The 14,923-nt window shown below is 42.6% G+C and overlaps 2 protein-coding genes and 1 long non-coding RNA gene across 8 annotated transcripts; 2 read left to right on the forward strand and 1 right to left on the reverse strand.

Moving 5' to 3' along the window:
- Positions 1-982: 982 nt before the first annotated feature.
- RBM8A (RNA binding motif protein 8A) lies at positions 983-2,728 on the forward strand. Of its 4 annotated transcripts, none has more exons than XM_024574663.3 (6): positions 983-1,120; positions 1,397-1,456; positions 1,577-1,654; positions 1,847-1,983; positions 2,257-2,393; positions 2,505-2,728. In XM_024574663.3, exons 1-6 carry the CDS (start codon positions 1,054-1,056, stop codon positions 2,548-2,550), a joined length of 525 nt encoding a protein of 174 aa, XP_024430431.2. In that variant the 5' UTR covers positions 983-1,053; the 3' UTR covers positions 2,551-2,728. The 4 variants fall into 4 exon arrangements, with proteins under 4 accessions (XP_024430431.2, XP_024430438.2, XP_045037678.2 ...); XM_024574670.3 differs by having other exon boundaries at positions 1,580-1,654; XM_045181743.3 differs by having other exon boundaries at positions 1,005-1,157.
- On the reverse strand, positions 2,139-8,519 carry LOC139440422 (uncharacterized). Of its 3 annotated transcripts, none has more exons than XR_011650652.1 (3): positions 7,982-8,519; positions 7,649-7,868; positions 2,139-2,603 (listed from the first exon to the last, which is right to left on the reverse strand). It is a non-coding gene; the product is annotated as an uncharacterized lncRNA (long non-coding RNA). The 3 variants fall into 3 exon arrangements; XR_011650653.1 differs by having other exon boundaries at positions 7,649-7,774; positions 7,939-8,519; XR_011650651.1 differs by lacking the exon at positions 7,982-8,519 and having other exon boundaries at positions 7,649-7,932.
- A 242-nt stretch (positions 8,520-8,761) lies between these two features.
- PEX11B (peroxisomal biogenesis factor 11 beta) lies at positions 8,762-14,465 on the forward strand. The gene is made up of 4 exons (XM_024574652.3): positions 8,762-8,889; positions 9,686-9,801; positions 10,208-10,409; positions 13,273-14,465. Exons 1-4 carry the CDS (start codon positions 8,834-8,836, stop codon positions 13,676-13,678), a joined length of 780 nt encoding a protein of 259 aa, XP_024430420.1. The 5' UTR covers positions 8,762-8,833; the 3' UTR covers positions 13,679-14,465.
- The last annotated feature ends 458 nt before the right edge of the window (positions 14,466-14,923 follow it).

Here is a 14,923-nt window from a genome sequence, read left to right on the forward strand (position 1 = left end):
TCTAGTACAAGATACATATAAACATTGAAAATTGTTTCATTAAAAAGTTAAGTGCATCTGCAGTCTACTATTGTTTAAGGACTACATTGGGATTCCAGGATTTGGGGGCAATACTGGTTTTGCCTCAATTCCTAGGTTTTTAAATGTGAAATTTTATAAGCCTACACCATCCTCCAAGAAGCTAAAACTCATATTTTTTAATGATATATTTTTAAAAGATTTTATTTTCAGAGAGAGTAAGGAAGAGAGAAACATCAGGTGCAGTTGCCACTCCAGCGCCCCCTAGAGGGGACCTGGCCCGCAACCCAGGTAGGTGCCCTGACTTTAGTATAGAACCCTTTGGTTTGCAGGCCAGCACTCAATCCATTGAGCCACACCTGCTAGGGCTAACCGCCCCGACCCCATGGTTTTTTTTTAAAGCCATGACCTTTTTTAAAATTCCCAGAGGTGGTGGGCAAAGTTTTTATACTAAAAAAATTTTTTTTTTAATTTGGTGTCTGTCACCAAAATAATTTCACAAGACAACCAGGTCTGGTTGTCTATAAATTAGTTTTTATAATATCGAAATTCGGTACTTCAGTATGTTCCAGAATCAGCTTTTGGGGCCAGCATTGCTAATAAAACTATTTTATTTTAATGCTTACATCATAGATCTGGCTGTTCCTTGGAACAGGGTACAGGCCTGGAAATTTTGAAAGAAAAAAACTTTCAACTTCCACTACCTAGTACGGGGTGAAAAGAGAAGAGAACCCTCTACTGAAGAAATCAGGCTGGGATTCCCTGTCAGTAGTACTTCTCCTCGGTTACCCTAAATGAAAAGGAGCCAATGACTCCACCTAGCTAGCCCTACCGAGACCCTCACACACGGCCTGCTTTCAGCTCACGACTTGCTTAAGATGGCGAGAGGAACACTTCCGGCTCTTCCCGGACTAGACCCGCCTCCGTGTGCGTAGATTTCTCCGCGCCGAGGGCGGGATTTAAAGCAAGCCTTCGACTGCCGGTCCTGGTCCTTAATTGCTGAGCGGCACCTACAAGCTTTACTACGAAGGCAAGATGGCGGACGTGCTGGATCTTCATGAGGCTGGGGGCGAGGATTTCGCCATGGACGAAGATGGGGACGGTGAGGACAGTGGAAGCAGCTGCGGGAAGCAGGGAAGGTGCGAGAGAAGGGCGTAATAGGGAAACATAATTTCCCCTAACGGCAGTGAGGATGGGAGCCGGGGAACCGGGCTTCGGTTGGAATGAAGATTCCGCCCCCATTCGGAGGCAGATAGGCAGGACAGGAAGGGACTGGGACTAGAGGTGGTGGGGTCCGCTGTCAGGTAATGTCTTGGGAAAGAGACTATTGTTTTAAATGCTATCTTTGTTATTTATTCTTTCGCTTGTGGGGTTACAGAGAGCATCCACAAACTGAAAGAAAAAGCGAAGAAACGGAAGGGCCGCGGCTTTGGCTCCGGTGAGTGTGGCGAGTATGGGCCTGGATCGGCTGGAACTCCGGGTTTTGGAGTACCCGCTCCGATTCATGGGGAACAGTGGGAGGAGGGGGATTTCCAGTGATCGCGTGTATGTTTCCTAGAAGAGGGGTCTCGAGCACGGATGCGTGAGGATTATGACAGCGTGGAACAGGATGGAGATGAACCCGGACCGCAACGCTGTAAGTAAAGTGGAGCCTGTAAGGTATCTGTGTCCGTATAGAATTAAGAGACCAATAAAATAAAACCCAGTAGGAAAGGGGTCAGAGATAACTTTACCAATCTCTGGAATCCGCACTCACTCTGTTCCTGTGTGATCTTGCCTCAAGTTTTTTTCTTATGTATTCAAACAACCTCCCTCCCTTCCCCAATAGCTGTTGAAGGCTGGATTCTCTTTGTCACTGGAGTCCATGAGGAAGCCACGGAAGAAGACATCCATGACAAATTTGCAGAGTATGGGGAAATAAAAAACATCCACCTCAACCTGGACAGGCGTACAGGATACCTGAAGGTATCCTAAGTTATACTCCATTGCCTCTTTTCCCCCATAACCTTGATAGGTCTCCCATGTTTGCAATGGTTGGCCAAGAGCGAAGTGGAGTAAAATGACATTGGAAATTGATTTTGTTAGATGCAGCAGAGACAGACACAAGCATGTTGTATATATAGCAGGGATATATGATGTACATTCATTGTTGAAAGTTGATAGGTTTTTTTCTATTTAAGTAGAAAATAGCTTGGTGGAATAGGAGGGTTTTGATATCTGTCTTTTCATTTGCCCTAGGGGTATACTCTAGTTGAGTATGAAACATATAAGGAGGCCCAGGCTGCTATGGAGGGACTCAATGGCCAGGATTTGATGGGACAGCCGATCAGTGTGGACTGGTGTTTTGTTCGGGGTCCACCTAAGGGCAAGAGGAGGTAAAGTGGAGGGGGCAGACATGATCTCGGTGAAGGGAATATAATAATACAGAAAAAGAACATTGTATTATGTCTTTTTTATGTACCTCTCTCCCTTTTCCTTTTCCCTAGAGGTGGCCGAAGACGCAGCAGGAGTCCAGACCGGAGGCGCCGCTGACAATCCTCTGTTGTCCAGGTGTTCTCTCCAGAGATTCCATTTGACCATACAGCCTTGGAGAAATAGGGCTGGGTGGAACTCACTGTTTATAATTAATCTCTTATCCTATTGCTTAGTGGGGTGTTTTGGGTTTTTTTTGAGTTATGAATAAATGTCCCATTGTTTTCTACATTTAAAATTCCTTTTCTGCTCTAACATTGCAAGCTCTGAAGTACTATTTACAGTAAGGCAGTATGGGTCACTGTGAATATACTTCTCCCATTAGCTGAATTCTGTGTGAGTTTCTACATTAGACATAGTCTCAAAGGGTCAAAGTAGAAACACTACATGGTATTTCTTGGAAGCTAAGAGAGCAAGGGCAGAAGTGAGAAGTTATCAGGATATTAAAGAATTACTCTCTTTATCCTACATATACTCTATCCTGAGAAAATGGATGTTATAGAAATGTTTCTTCTGTTTCTCCTGCCCTTGCTGCCACATTTGTACCTCCAGTTGTCTAGCAGAGGATGGAGGTCAGCAAGACAGACATGGGGGGCAATTGTCTAAGGAGCAGCAGAGGACAAATTCACTGGCAGGAGCTGGGAATTTAAAAAAATACAATGAAATCCAGAATCATTCACCTCTTGACCTGAATATAGGGTAAATTGCAAACCTACTTCTTACCATCTTGGGACTATATGTTCCCTTCTCCCCAGGGATTATGACAGACATGCTGGAGAAAAAAGGTATGATTGAGGTGCTATTATATGAAGCTACTAAGTCTACTTTAAGACTTCATGGTGTCCCAAGAGTAAAGGGGAAGATTGATCACCTTTCACAGCTAACACAAGTTCAGACAATGGCTAGAGGTTGTTCAGAATTAAAGGCATTCAAGAAAACTGTGCAGTATGAGGTACTAGAAATTCAGTTAGGATGTTTTGGTTTGATAGGTAGCTATCAGATAAATAATTAGGCTAGAGGCAATAGTTTTAGGGTATGGATTAGGGCCTGGGGATTGAAGACTCACCCTCACTGTCAGGGGACTAGACACACTGAAAACAGTGTGGTATCATGGCAGTCAGTGTCAGCAGAATGGGCAGCAGAAGGTGAAGAGGTCTCTTGCTACTGAGCCTTGAAGCTGCCTTTGGGTGACACACTGAGTGAAGGGGTCTGGGCCAGCTTGGTGAGTGGTATGGAATAAAAACTGCTGCAGTGGGGTTGAGGACTATTAAAACTGGTCTTCTTTCACCTTCCCCCAACCTACCTTCCAGTGTGACACTATCTCTTCCCAATTCATCCTTGAGTCTATGAAAAACAGTGCAGTGCTGAGTTACAGTTCTCCCGTGGTGCTAATACTAAAAAGGTTAGGAATGTATCTTGAAAATCCTTATATTCCCTTTAGGCACTGGAGCTAACCATTAAGTTTGTTAAATCCTGGGACTTAAACAATCCTGCTTTTTCAAGTACTATTCTAAACACTGCACTTTACAGAAAGTGAACAAGCTAAAAATTCAGTCACAGTGGCCAAACCAAGATTTAGAACCAAGGTTTGCCTCCAAAGCCAACTCTATTGTACTGTCCTGCTTTGACTATCCTCCCACATGGTCTGTAAAGTGGACTTTGAACTCCATGAAGATAGTGACTGAATATCTTCACCACTGTATCTGGTGATCAATAAATACTCGTTAGATGAATGAGTGGAACATAGGAGGTCTAGAGAGATTAAGCAATTTATCCAAGACCACACAGCCACTATTTAACAGGGCCAGGATCTCTGATTCCAAAACTTACGCACTACAAACTAAGATCCTACAGCATACTGAGCTATGTGTGTATCTTGGGCAGGGATTGGGGGTGGAGGGTATACAGGACAAACAGGTGAAATAACAGAAGTGTTTTTTTGTATAAATGCTGGGATCCTACATGAGTGAAAGTAAAGCTAAACATTACACTTTATAAAAACATCTCTTCCACCTCACCAACATTTTTAGATGAAATGATTTTTCCGATGTGTCTGTGATTTTTGTGGAAAAAAATCTTGTGTAAAATGGGTGCTGCTAAAATTTTAAGGCATTTTGCAGCCTTTCTGAAGTGACCTTTAGTAATAGTCTTATGTACAATACAATAATTATGGTGAAACAATATTAAATAATAAAATTTAACATTTTTCATATGCTGTTTGCTGCTCCTCCCCCTTTTTGGTAAATTGCTGAGTTTTTGGTTTGAATCAGTAGGGTATTTTTCAGGTTTGAGCTTCAGAGTTAGTATACCTTCGTTCAGGTCAGGTAGACTGAGTCACTGTTTGATAAAAGGCAAGTTCTGTAGGTCAGATTGCTAGGTATAAGGCATTTGGAAAAGTGATTTCAGCAGACACAAGGGACTTTTAGGAAAGGCAGATAGTAGCAGCCATAGAGATACAATTCTATGAAATGGTTGGAGTTATGATGCCAGTTGGACATTGGTCTTTACTCTTCCCCTATCTTGAGTCTATATTTCTGGCATTTGGGAATTTTAGGGGTTTTTTTGTACTGTGCCTAGAAATACTTCACACTGTGAGAAGGGGTTTAAAAATAGGTTCGGCTCCTGGACTTAGGTTTGATCCATAGCCTGCCTTCTGCCTCTCCTTTCCCTATTTTATATACAATTTACCACCTAAAAACCTTTTCAACTACTTTTGATACTCCTGAAACTTGAGTTTACAAGCTAATTTCGAACTACCTCAGTACTTCATCACACTAACACCACACTTAAAAATTTTTTTGACTCTAATATTTTAAAAACAACATGGGCAATGCAGAATTATACAAGAGGACACTAATTTGGAATTAACTGCAACACCTTTTGCACATGTATCACAATGTTACCACCAGTTTGCCATTGAAGCAAATGGAGATTGCAACTATTAATCAGGTTGTCAGGCTCTAAGAAAGAATGAAATTCATCTGTGTCATCATGTTGTGGCCCATAGATTTCAAGTGATTTAGCCAAAGTCGTATAGCTAGTTAGTGGTAGAGCCTAGACTCAGAAAAAAACAAAGTAAAACAAGCAAACAATGCAAAACAGGTTTCTAACTCCAAGTGCACACCTAAAACTTGCTTCTTGTAAACAAACCCAACTGTAATTACTTTTACAGAGGCAACAAGCTGCTTTTTAAGTCTTAGAGTAGCAGAGGTCCTGTATGCAACATACTATTGGAAGACATATATAAAAGGTCTGTCCAGAAAAAGTCCAGCCATTGTTAATATAACAAGAATGGTTTGCACAACAGTTGATGTAACCTGGCAGCCAAGGAGAGTGGACTGGAATGTGTGTGCATGAACAATGACTTCACTGTACTAGTCAGTGGGTACAGGAGACACTGTTGTGTGAGCCATGTCTATTGTGTGACCATTGTCTATTGTGTGACCATGACTGAGTAAAGCAATGAATCTGTCAAATTTTGTGTTAAGCTTGAACATTTCCTCCACAGAAAGTTTTGATTATTCAGAAGGCTGTCGCTATAGGCAACTGGTGATTGGCAGTTTCATCAAAACACACCTGCTCATGCATCACATCTCATGCAGTTTTTTTTTTCTTCTCAGTCATCCCTCTTCATCTCCCTGGTTTGAATCAACAGTGTGGGGGGGGAGGGTCAGATGGTCATGCAGAGTTTTTCGGTGAAACATCAAGTCACCCAGGTGACTCAGCCCTGCTATAGCCTAGATTTGGCACCCTGTGACTTCTGGCTTTTCCCAAAACTAAAATCACATTTGAAAAGGAAAAGATTTCAGACTGTCAATGAGACTGTCATTGAAATTCAGGAAAATACAACAGGGTAGCTGATGGCAACTGGGAAAACTGTGATGTCCCAAGGTGCCTACTTTGAAGGGGACTGAGGTGTCACTGTCCTATGTACAATGTTTCCTGTACCTTGTATCTTCTTCAATAAATGTCCTTTTCTTATTATATGGCTGGCTACCTTCTGGACAGACCTTGTATATAGTCTTAAAACTGTAGTCAGGTTAACTTTCAGTATTTACATGTTTTAATATTTGAGGGTTTAAGGATGAAATGTTTGACTCTATAATGCATTATCATTTGAGAGACTGAAATTTTAGCCCCAGACATTCTCCTAATCCTAGTCTCAGATGCTGCAGTCTACCTATCCCACCCTTCCACTCCCCTATGGTGGTAGTGGGTTTTATTTTGAAGAAACTGCTTCATATTTAACTTCTTTCTAGATTCTAGTTCATTTTCATATTGAGATTTGATTACCTGGTACCCAAGTTCAGATGCTCCCTTCCCCTCTCCAGTTTTGAGACCCATTTCACAATAAAACTAAAGTAAAATATACAAATCTGATTGTGTCACTCTCCACATTTTACCTTAGTGTCTCTCCACTACCCTGAGGGTCAAGTACAAGCTTAATATTTGTAATGTGGTTCATTACCATTTTCTAGCCCTCACCTTCAGCTCCAACCACTTTGAGATCCACTACCCTCCAGCCTCCCTAGCATTCCTCCTACTTTAACTTGTTTAACACCTATCAAATTTTAACATCTCTGGGAAACTTTCCCTGACCAAGAGTGGATCAGACACTCCTCATTGTTCTTTTGCTCCTTATACTTACCTTTAGCATAACATTTAACTGTACACAGTATTGTATTAATTTGTCTCCTGAACTAGTGTATAAATTTCTTGAAGGCAGAACTTTGTTGCTCTATCCTTAATAGAGCATTAATAGGTCTACCTGGGGATGATGTACAGTATTTTTTTTTTTGAATCGATTAACCAAAGCTCCTGGCTTCACTGTCTTCTTATTAGACCCCCATATATGTTTCCTCCCTGCCTTACAATTTTTCTGCAACAATGTCCTGAAGCAAGGTGGGATTAGGAAGATGCAAAGGGGAGAAAGCTAAGTGTAGTAAAACCAAGCTGATGGAAGAGGGTAGATAAAAGCGTACTGCTTTTAAGAGGTAGGCTCTTAATAGAGATACAAATTAACATGCAAAAAATATCAGACACTCCTCCCTAAAGATTAAGGGCTGACTAGGGCCAGCCACACCCATTGTCTCTGAAGGCTCATGTATGCACCCAAATTCTTGTTCACTCTAACCCTGAGTCCAGACAAGTCACTCACCTGGGACAAGGTAAGCAGAAAACAGTCCACAGGCTGCCCTCAGAAGTTTCCTTACAGTTGACTGGGATCCAGCCAGGTGGAGAACTGCTGCCTGGCAGTGGAGCCCAATGGCCACAGGCAGGAAAGCTGCCGCATAAAATGGCCATTAGTTTCAGGAACATGAGTGTCCCACATGTGATATCCCCGGCCAGCCATTGAACAATGATTTCCCAGATGGCATCTAGGGGTATAACCACAAAAGTGACCAGTAAATCAAAAGCTGCTAAATGGACAAATAGAATAGTCTGTACCAGAGAGGGACGGAGCTGGCTGGGTTGCGGCTTTGTCACTGACCACAGCATGGCCAGGTTATGTCCAACAGCAGAAAAACAGCACAGTGATCACTCCCACTAGGACCCTGGCTGCAGCTTCTCAGCTCTGAGTGCTCCATCTCCACTCCTGATCCGCCCCCAGGCCTCCTCCCACGTCGCTGTCTCCAACGGGTGCTTTGCCTGCAGACACGGTGACTTAGAAGGGAAAGGGTTGAGGGGATGAAGTGTGGGTTTGAAGAGGTTAGCTTCGGTTATTGAATCTTCACTCTCCTTTTTCAGGATGTGGAGCTAGTTATTGCGAATTTCGTCCACTAAAGTCTCTGTCTCTGGAGATACTCCATCGGTATTCTGGAGATCACCTGTCCAATTGTCTGAGTCTTGCAGGAAAATGGAACCTGGTGCTGGCTTGTACTTCCATAGAATTACTTAGTTCCTGGGGCCCTGAACTTGAGAGGGAAACAGAGAGGGAGTAAGAGAGAGGGAGAGTCAGAAAGAGACAGACGAGAGTTGAGGGTGTTCCGCTGGACCCACCCCGGCAGGGGGAGGAGGGAAAGATGGCGGCCCTTGTCGCCCCACCCCTCTCTCGCAAGTCCCTCCCTTGGTTCAGACTGTATAATGCAGAACGTGCGGCTGGAGGCCTGCTTAGGAAAATAGAAGCCTTCTGATAAGAAGACGCTCAAATGGAGACACGCACAAAAACATGCAGATATAGGCGCGCTTTCCGTTCTGAAATTCATTTCGAGGACTGCTCTACTCGCTTTCCTTTCTGATGATGTTTGTCCCTCACGAGGCACCGTTGAGTCGTCCGGGAGGCGTGACGAGGGGGCGGGAAGTGGAGTGGGAGCGGCGCTGTGGAGCTTGGGCTGCCGCTGTTATGGATGCCTGGGTCCGCTTCAGTGCTCAGAGCCAGGCCCGGGAGCGGCTGTGTAGGTGCGGCTCGAGTAAGAACGAAGTGGGGGAGGGAGGTCAGACGAAGACCGTTGTAAGGCGTGGTCGCTTCACACTACGGGGTCAAAAAGGGTCAACTCGGGCTACGGGGGCCTGGACGGACCTTGAGGCGCTGATTTGAGCAGGCATGGGATGATTCGTTTCTACCCACGGGAAGGATGGGGAAACTGAGGCACGAGAGGCCCAGCCGGGTGGACGCTCGGGGTTGCCGTGTCCACATAGGACCTACACTTCTCTCACAGGGGGTAGTGGAATGAGGAGCGTTTGCCCCGCGGTGTATAGTGATCCCAGAGCTGAGGAGTTTTTCCAAGTGTCCGTGTGCCTTTGTCCTGCTATCACCGGGGAACTCCTCTGCCTCCCTCCTGTCTTCTGGTGTCAGTTCAGCTCGAGGTCCTTAAACTCTCTTGGTTCACGTATTCTGAAGAAGAATCTGCCCGCCAACTATCCCTCAGCCCCTCACATGTCACAGACTTGCTCTCCCTGGTGTGCTTGTGATGACGACCTTGTGCCTTCCCTGTCCTCTTAGCCGTCAGCATTCCCGAATCTCTTATTTTCTCAACTCTGAAGTAGGCTCCCAACTCCCTCCTAGGCTTCTTTTTATTCTTAGGCCTTTCCCTTATCCTGGCCTGAAAAGAAACGGTGAGTTATGGACATGAAGAGGAGGAAAGGGAATGGTCTCAACCTGGAAAAAGGGAAGTCCATCCTTGCCTTTTAGAGGACATTTTTGAGCGGGAGGTTAGGGAGGTCTCCACCTTACCCTGCCTGTGTCCTCCTCCAGAGCCGCCCAGTACGCCTGCTCTCTTCTTGGTCACACACTGCAGAAAAGTGGGGCCAGTTCCGAGTTACAGAAACAGATTCGACAACTGGAGGGTCATCTGAGCCTAGGAAGAAAGCGTAAGTAATCTGCCTTTCCCTTTATTACCCCAACACTTCCTCCATTCCTAGCTATTCTCCCTTACTCCCTCCTTCATGTTTTTGACCTTCTCTGCCAGTTCTTCTCCCTTATTTGGCCCTGCATTTATCCCCTACGTGCCTCCCAATGAAGATAAGAGAACAGGAGCTAGAGAGTAATGAAAACTTGGAAAGAATAGGGCAAGTTTGAGAAAACTAAACCAGGATACAAATTAAAATTTGAAGTGAAAAAGAATGAACTGTTACTGCTCTTTTTAAAAATTGTTATTTTTTTTTTCTATCGCTTGCTCAACTTTCATTCACTTGCTTTTTCTCTTTCTTTCTCTTTTGCTCCCTGTTTGTCTCTCTGCTTACAAATCTTTCCTTTTTCCCTGCTGATCCCCACAAGTTCTACGGCTGGGTAACTCAGCAGATGCCCTTGAGTCAGCCAAACGAGCTGTACACCTATCAGATGTTGTCCTAAGATTCTGCATCACTGTTAGTCACATCAATCGAGCCTTGTACTTTGCCTGTGACAATGTCCTGTGGGCTGGAAAGTCTGGACTAGCTCCCGGTGTGGATCAGGAGAAGTGGGCCCAGCGTTCATTCAGGTTTGATATCCTTTTATTCTACAAGACCTTTTGTATTTTTCATACTGCGTACTTGCATTTTATAAGAGAAAGGTTTCTCAGGGTCTTCCCAGAATGTAGATGTCTTAATCAATCACTTGGCTTCCAATCTTCATTTAGATCTTAAACTATCAGAGAATAAGGGTTGGAGGCAGATGGAAGACAAACATTCTACCATGACGAATGATAAGATTGAGAAAGATATTATATGGCTTTAATTCTGCTTCTATCTATACTATAGATCAGTGATATTCAACTTTTTTCATCTTATGGCGCACATAAACTAAATACTAAAATTCTGTAGCACATGAAAAATATATTTTTTGCTGATCTGACAAAAAAAAAATAGGGATAATTCTCTCTGGTGAATATACCAGACAGCTATTGTTGTTTTGGCTGTTGTCTTTTTTTTATTTGACGGTCTAAGGGAAGAGAGGTTAGTGCCCCTGACTAAATAGTTAGGTACTGCATGTTTTAAAAATTCATGTGGCACACTGGTTGAAAATTGCTGCTGAGCCAAACAGACATGGTTCCTGCTCTCATGAAGCTTCTAGTCTAGTGGGGTAGTCATATATTAAAATAAATAAACACCAAATCACATATTTGTGGAAAAGTACAGGGAGTTATGAGATATGTAACAAGAGGAGCTAGTTTAGATTGAAAAATCAGGAAAGAACTCTTTGAGAAAGTAATATTTTAGTTCAGACCTGAAGTTTGAGTAGAAGTTAAACAAAGCAAACAGTAGCCAAAAGGCCTTTCTAAACAGAAAATAACATGTTCGAAGACCTTGAACCAAAAAAGACTTTGGGGAATTAGGAAAATAGAAAGAAAGCCAATGTAATGGACAGGGTTGAGTAAAAGGCATATGCTTAAACTGGAGAGATGACAGGGGTCAGATGATTCATGAAAGGCCTTTTTGGGCAATAATAAGATATTTTGTTTAGCTTTTAAACAAATTTTTATCCTCAGTAAAATGGGTTCTGAGTAGGGATGGAACATAATTCAAAATTGTGTTTAAAGAAGACCTCTTATGCTGCAGTATGGAAAATAGATTGATTGCAGTAGGCCAAAAGAGGAGGAGATGTCTTAATATGGCCAAGAAATGATGTTGGCTTGGACTAAGGATCTGGCTGGTAATAAAGGTGGAGAGAAATATGATTTAGGAATGAAATTATGGTATACATATCATCTGTATTTTATTTTTTGCCATGATTCTCTTTGTCCTTTTAAATTATATTAGTATCTTTCTATTTCCATTTATGTGTTGTTTTTCTCTTCATCTTTTTCAGCGATTTATAACTAGAACATGTCATATGATGTATGAGGGCTGGAGACAGAGGCATGATTGAAGTAGTATGGAAAAGCACCTACCTAGAAGAGTCTATATGCCATGTTTATTCATTTCATTCAACAAATGTTTATCAAACTTTTACTATATGCAGGCACTGGTCTAGACACAGGGATACAGTGGTAAAGATAAATAAGATTTCTGCTCCTATGGAGCTTACATTGTAATGGGAGGAGACAGACATAAAGAACAAATAAGAAAAATATCAGGTAGTGGTAAATTCTATTCAGGAAATTAAAATAGGGTCATGTGGTAGAGAATAAATGGCTAGCTACTTTAGGGGATCAGAGAAGGCCTCTCTGAAAAGGTGACATTGAAGCTCAGACCCAAAGAGGAAGAAAGAGCCAAACATGTGAAGATTTTGGAAGCAGAATATTCCAGGTAGATGGATATGGTAGTGTAAAGGTCTTAAAGCAGGAACAAGCTTGAAGGGATCAAAATACAGAAAGAAACATGGGTGGAGCATAGTGATTGAGGGAAAGAGTTGTATAATGTCAAGTTAGAGAGGCAGGGTCAGGTGTTGAGGTCTGAAAGCCTGTCTGTCTAAGCCTGTGTGAGTTACCCAGATTTTATTCTAAATGTGACAGGAAGGAAACCATAAAGAGTTTTAAGAAGGAGAGTTTATGCCACATACTGTATGAGATTAGATCGTTGGGGGTGAGGGGCAAGAGTGGCCATGGAGAGACAAGTTAAAAGACTAAAGTAGTAGTTCCAGCAAGAGATGATGGTGGCTTATACTATGGAGATGGAGTGTAACAGAGAGAAGTATTTAGATTCAGGATGTGTTTTGGAGGTAGGACAATTATATTGAGTACATACCACTGTTGTGAAAGTAGATTAAAAATCAAAACATAGCCCCGGCTGGTGTAGCTCAGTGGATTGAGCGCAGGCCTGCAAACCAAAGGGTCCCTGGTCCCATTCCCAGTCAGGGTACATGCCTAGGTTGCAGGTTTGGTCTCCAGTTGGGTTGCATGCAAGAGGCAACTGATTGATGTTTCTCTTTTTCTCTCCCTCTCTTTCTCTCTCCCTTTTCCTCTCTCTTAAAGATAGGTAGATAGATAGATAGATAGATACATAGATAGATAGATAGATAGATAGATAGATAGATAGATAGATAGATATTTTTTAAAGGGTTGAATTTAAATTATCTACAATTTGACTTTTTGAAACAACTGAAATTTGTTCTTTTAAAACAAATTTATATTACCGTAATTCAAGTTGAATGTGTGTGTGCTGATGTGTTGCCAAGTGAAATCTGAGGTTGATCTTGGGAGATTTGATGATGCTCATGAATTTTAAGCCAGGATCTTAAGGTACAAATAAATATGTTAGTTATAGAAAGGTTGAGGACATTTCTAATAGTGGATATAGCATTCACTTCTGATATTCTAATATGTAATCTTTTGCATTATGGAGGAAAAAATGTTTGAGTGTTCTGTTGGATATGCTAAGTAGGTGTATGTGTCCTTACTGACCCTTTTATCCTGTGTATCTCAGGTACTATCTGTTTTCACTCATCATGAATTTGAGCCGTGATGCTTATGAGATTCGCCTACTGATGGAACAAGAGTCTTCAGTTTATAGCCGGCGACAGAAGGGTTCTGGAGGGGGAGTCACAGGAGGAATTGAAACTTGGGGATCTGGGGTTCCAGGAACTCCAGGAGGAGGCCTGCCCCAACTGGCTATGAAGCTTCAGCTCCAAGTCCTTCTTCTGGCTCGGGTCCTTCGGGGTCATCCGCCCCTTCTGCTGGATGTAGTCAGAAATGCCTGTGATCTCTTCATTCCACTGGACAAACTAGGCCTCTGGCACAGTGGCCCTGGCATTGTGGGGCTTTGTGGCCTCATATCCTCCATCCTGTCTATTCTAACCCTAATCTGTCCTTGGCTACGACTCAAGCCCTGATATTCTTGTAGGGGATAAGGAGGGGACCTGAATTGGTAAGATGAATCTTAGATTCTCCCCAATGTACCAGACTCATCCTAACTCTACTCCTTGCTTAAAGTTAAAATTGAGAGATTTGGGGATAGAGGAAGGAGCTTTGGACAAGATGAGGTGAGGAAAGCTTACTTGTGTAGGTAATAGCATGATTCTGATGTTCAGATCTGCTGGAGCTTTTGTTCTTTTCCTGCTTCATTGCATTGTCTGTGTCTCTCTTGACTCTTTTTACTTTGTTTCTCTTAAATCTGTTTAAGATTTTGTTCTGTATTTCAGTCCCCTGACCTAGGAATTTATTCAGCAGCAAAATTACCTTTTGGTATGGGAGATAGAAGGTATAGTCTGTAAGATTCTAATTGCCTCTTTTCCTCACAAAAGTGGCTTGTGGCAGATTTTACTCCCTTCACACTACAAATTATATAATTTTAAAGATTTTATATCCTGCTGGACTCTTCCCTCATGCACTAGAAGTGGTATGATGCTCTTCCTCCTTCATGTCTGCCTTACCAACATCCCTCATGACTTGGCCCTTACCCTTCCCTCTACTCACATCTGCAGATTTCTACTTGCGTTTAATTTCAGGGCTTTGTTCATAGTCTCTTCTTACCCCTTCTTTGCCTATCCAGAATGATGCCATGTCTAACATCTTGCTGTAAATATTGTACAGTGATTCTGTGTAAATAGTTAGGGCCCATGCCCACAATGGAGAGCAAGCCTTCTAGGTCAGTAAATTAAAGATCAGTTTGTTCATTGATATTTGGTCTGGTCCTATGTGTTCTTGTCACCCGAGGCCCCTGTTTCTGTCACTGTGGTTTGGATTTTCCATGGTATTAGCCACTGCATCATCACCCACAGACTTTTACTGAGCACCTAAACTATGCAGGGCATAATACTAGGTGATAGAAATACAAAAAGCTTAATTCCACGGTCCCAACATTAGACATTTATAGCTTAGTTGACAAGATCAAAGTCTAATGTTAATTATATTGCTTCCACAAATCACATCCCATATCAGTTTATAGTTTATAGTCCCTCCAAAAACTGTAATGCCACAAGGCTAAGAGTCACAAACAGAACAAAGTGGGAGTGGGCTGGTAAGGCTTAGTCTGTGGGTTGGCTATGTCTTCACATGTTGGGCCTCCCCTTGGTGGGTGGGGAAATCAAACCACTGTTACTAGTTCTAGTTCTTTTATATTTCATATCTCAAGTTGG

Source organism: Desmodus rotundus, chromosome 12 (genome assembly GCF_022682495.2).
Source record: "Desmodus rotundus isolate HL8 chromosome 12, HLdesRot8A.1, whole genome shotgun sequence".
Lineage (NCBI taxonomy): Eukaryota > Metazoa > Chordata > Mammalia > Chiroptera > Phyllostomidae > Desmodus > Desmodus rotundus.

What these genes read in the sequence shown, in the direction of transcription:
- PEX11B (XM_024574652.3), top strand. Translation starts at nt 8,834, where the DNA reads ATGGATGCCTGGGTCCGCTTCAGTGCTCAGAGCCAGGCCCGGGAGCGG. An exon ending in TCTGAGCCTAGGAAGAAAGC is followed by an intron (nt 9,802 to 10,207) that starts GTAAGTAATCTG and finishes GATCCCCACAAG; the next exon opens with TTCTACGGCTGGGTAACTCA. An exon ending in TGGGCCCAGCGTTCATTCAG is followed by an intron (nt 10,410 to 13,272) that starts GTTTGATATCCT and finishes TGTGTATCTCAG; the next exon opens with GTACTATCTGTTTTCACTCA.
- RBM8A (XM_045181743.3), top strand. Translation starts at nt 1,076, where the DNA reads ATGAGGCTGGGGGCGAGGATTTCGCCATGGACGAAGATGGGGACGGTG. An exon ending in AGCTGCGGGAAGCAGGGAAG is followed by an intron (nt 1,158 to 1,396) that starts GTGCGAGAGAAG and finishes GTGGGGTTACAG; the next exon opens with AGAGCATCCACAAACTGAAA. An exon ending in TGAACCCGGACCGCAACGCT is followed by an intron (nt 1,655 to 1,846) that starts GTAAGTAAAGTG and finishes CTTCCCCAATAG; the next exon opens with CTGTTGAAGGCTGGATTCTC.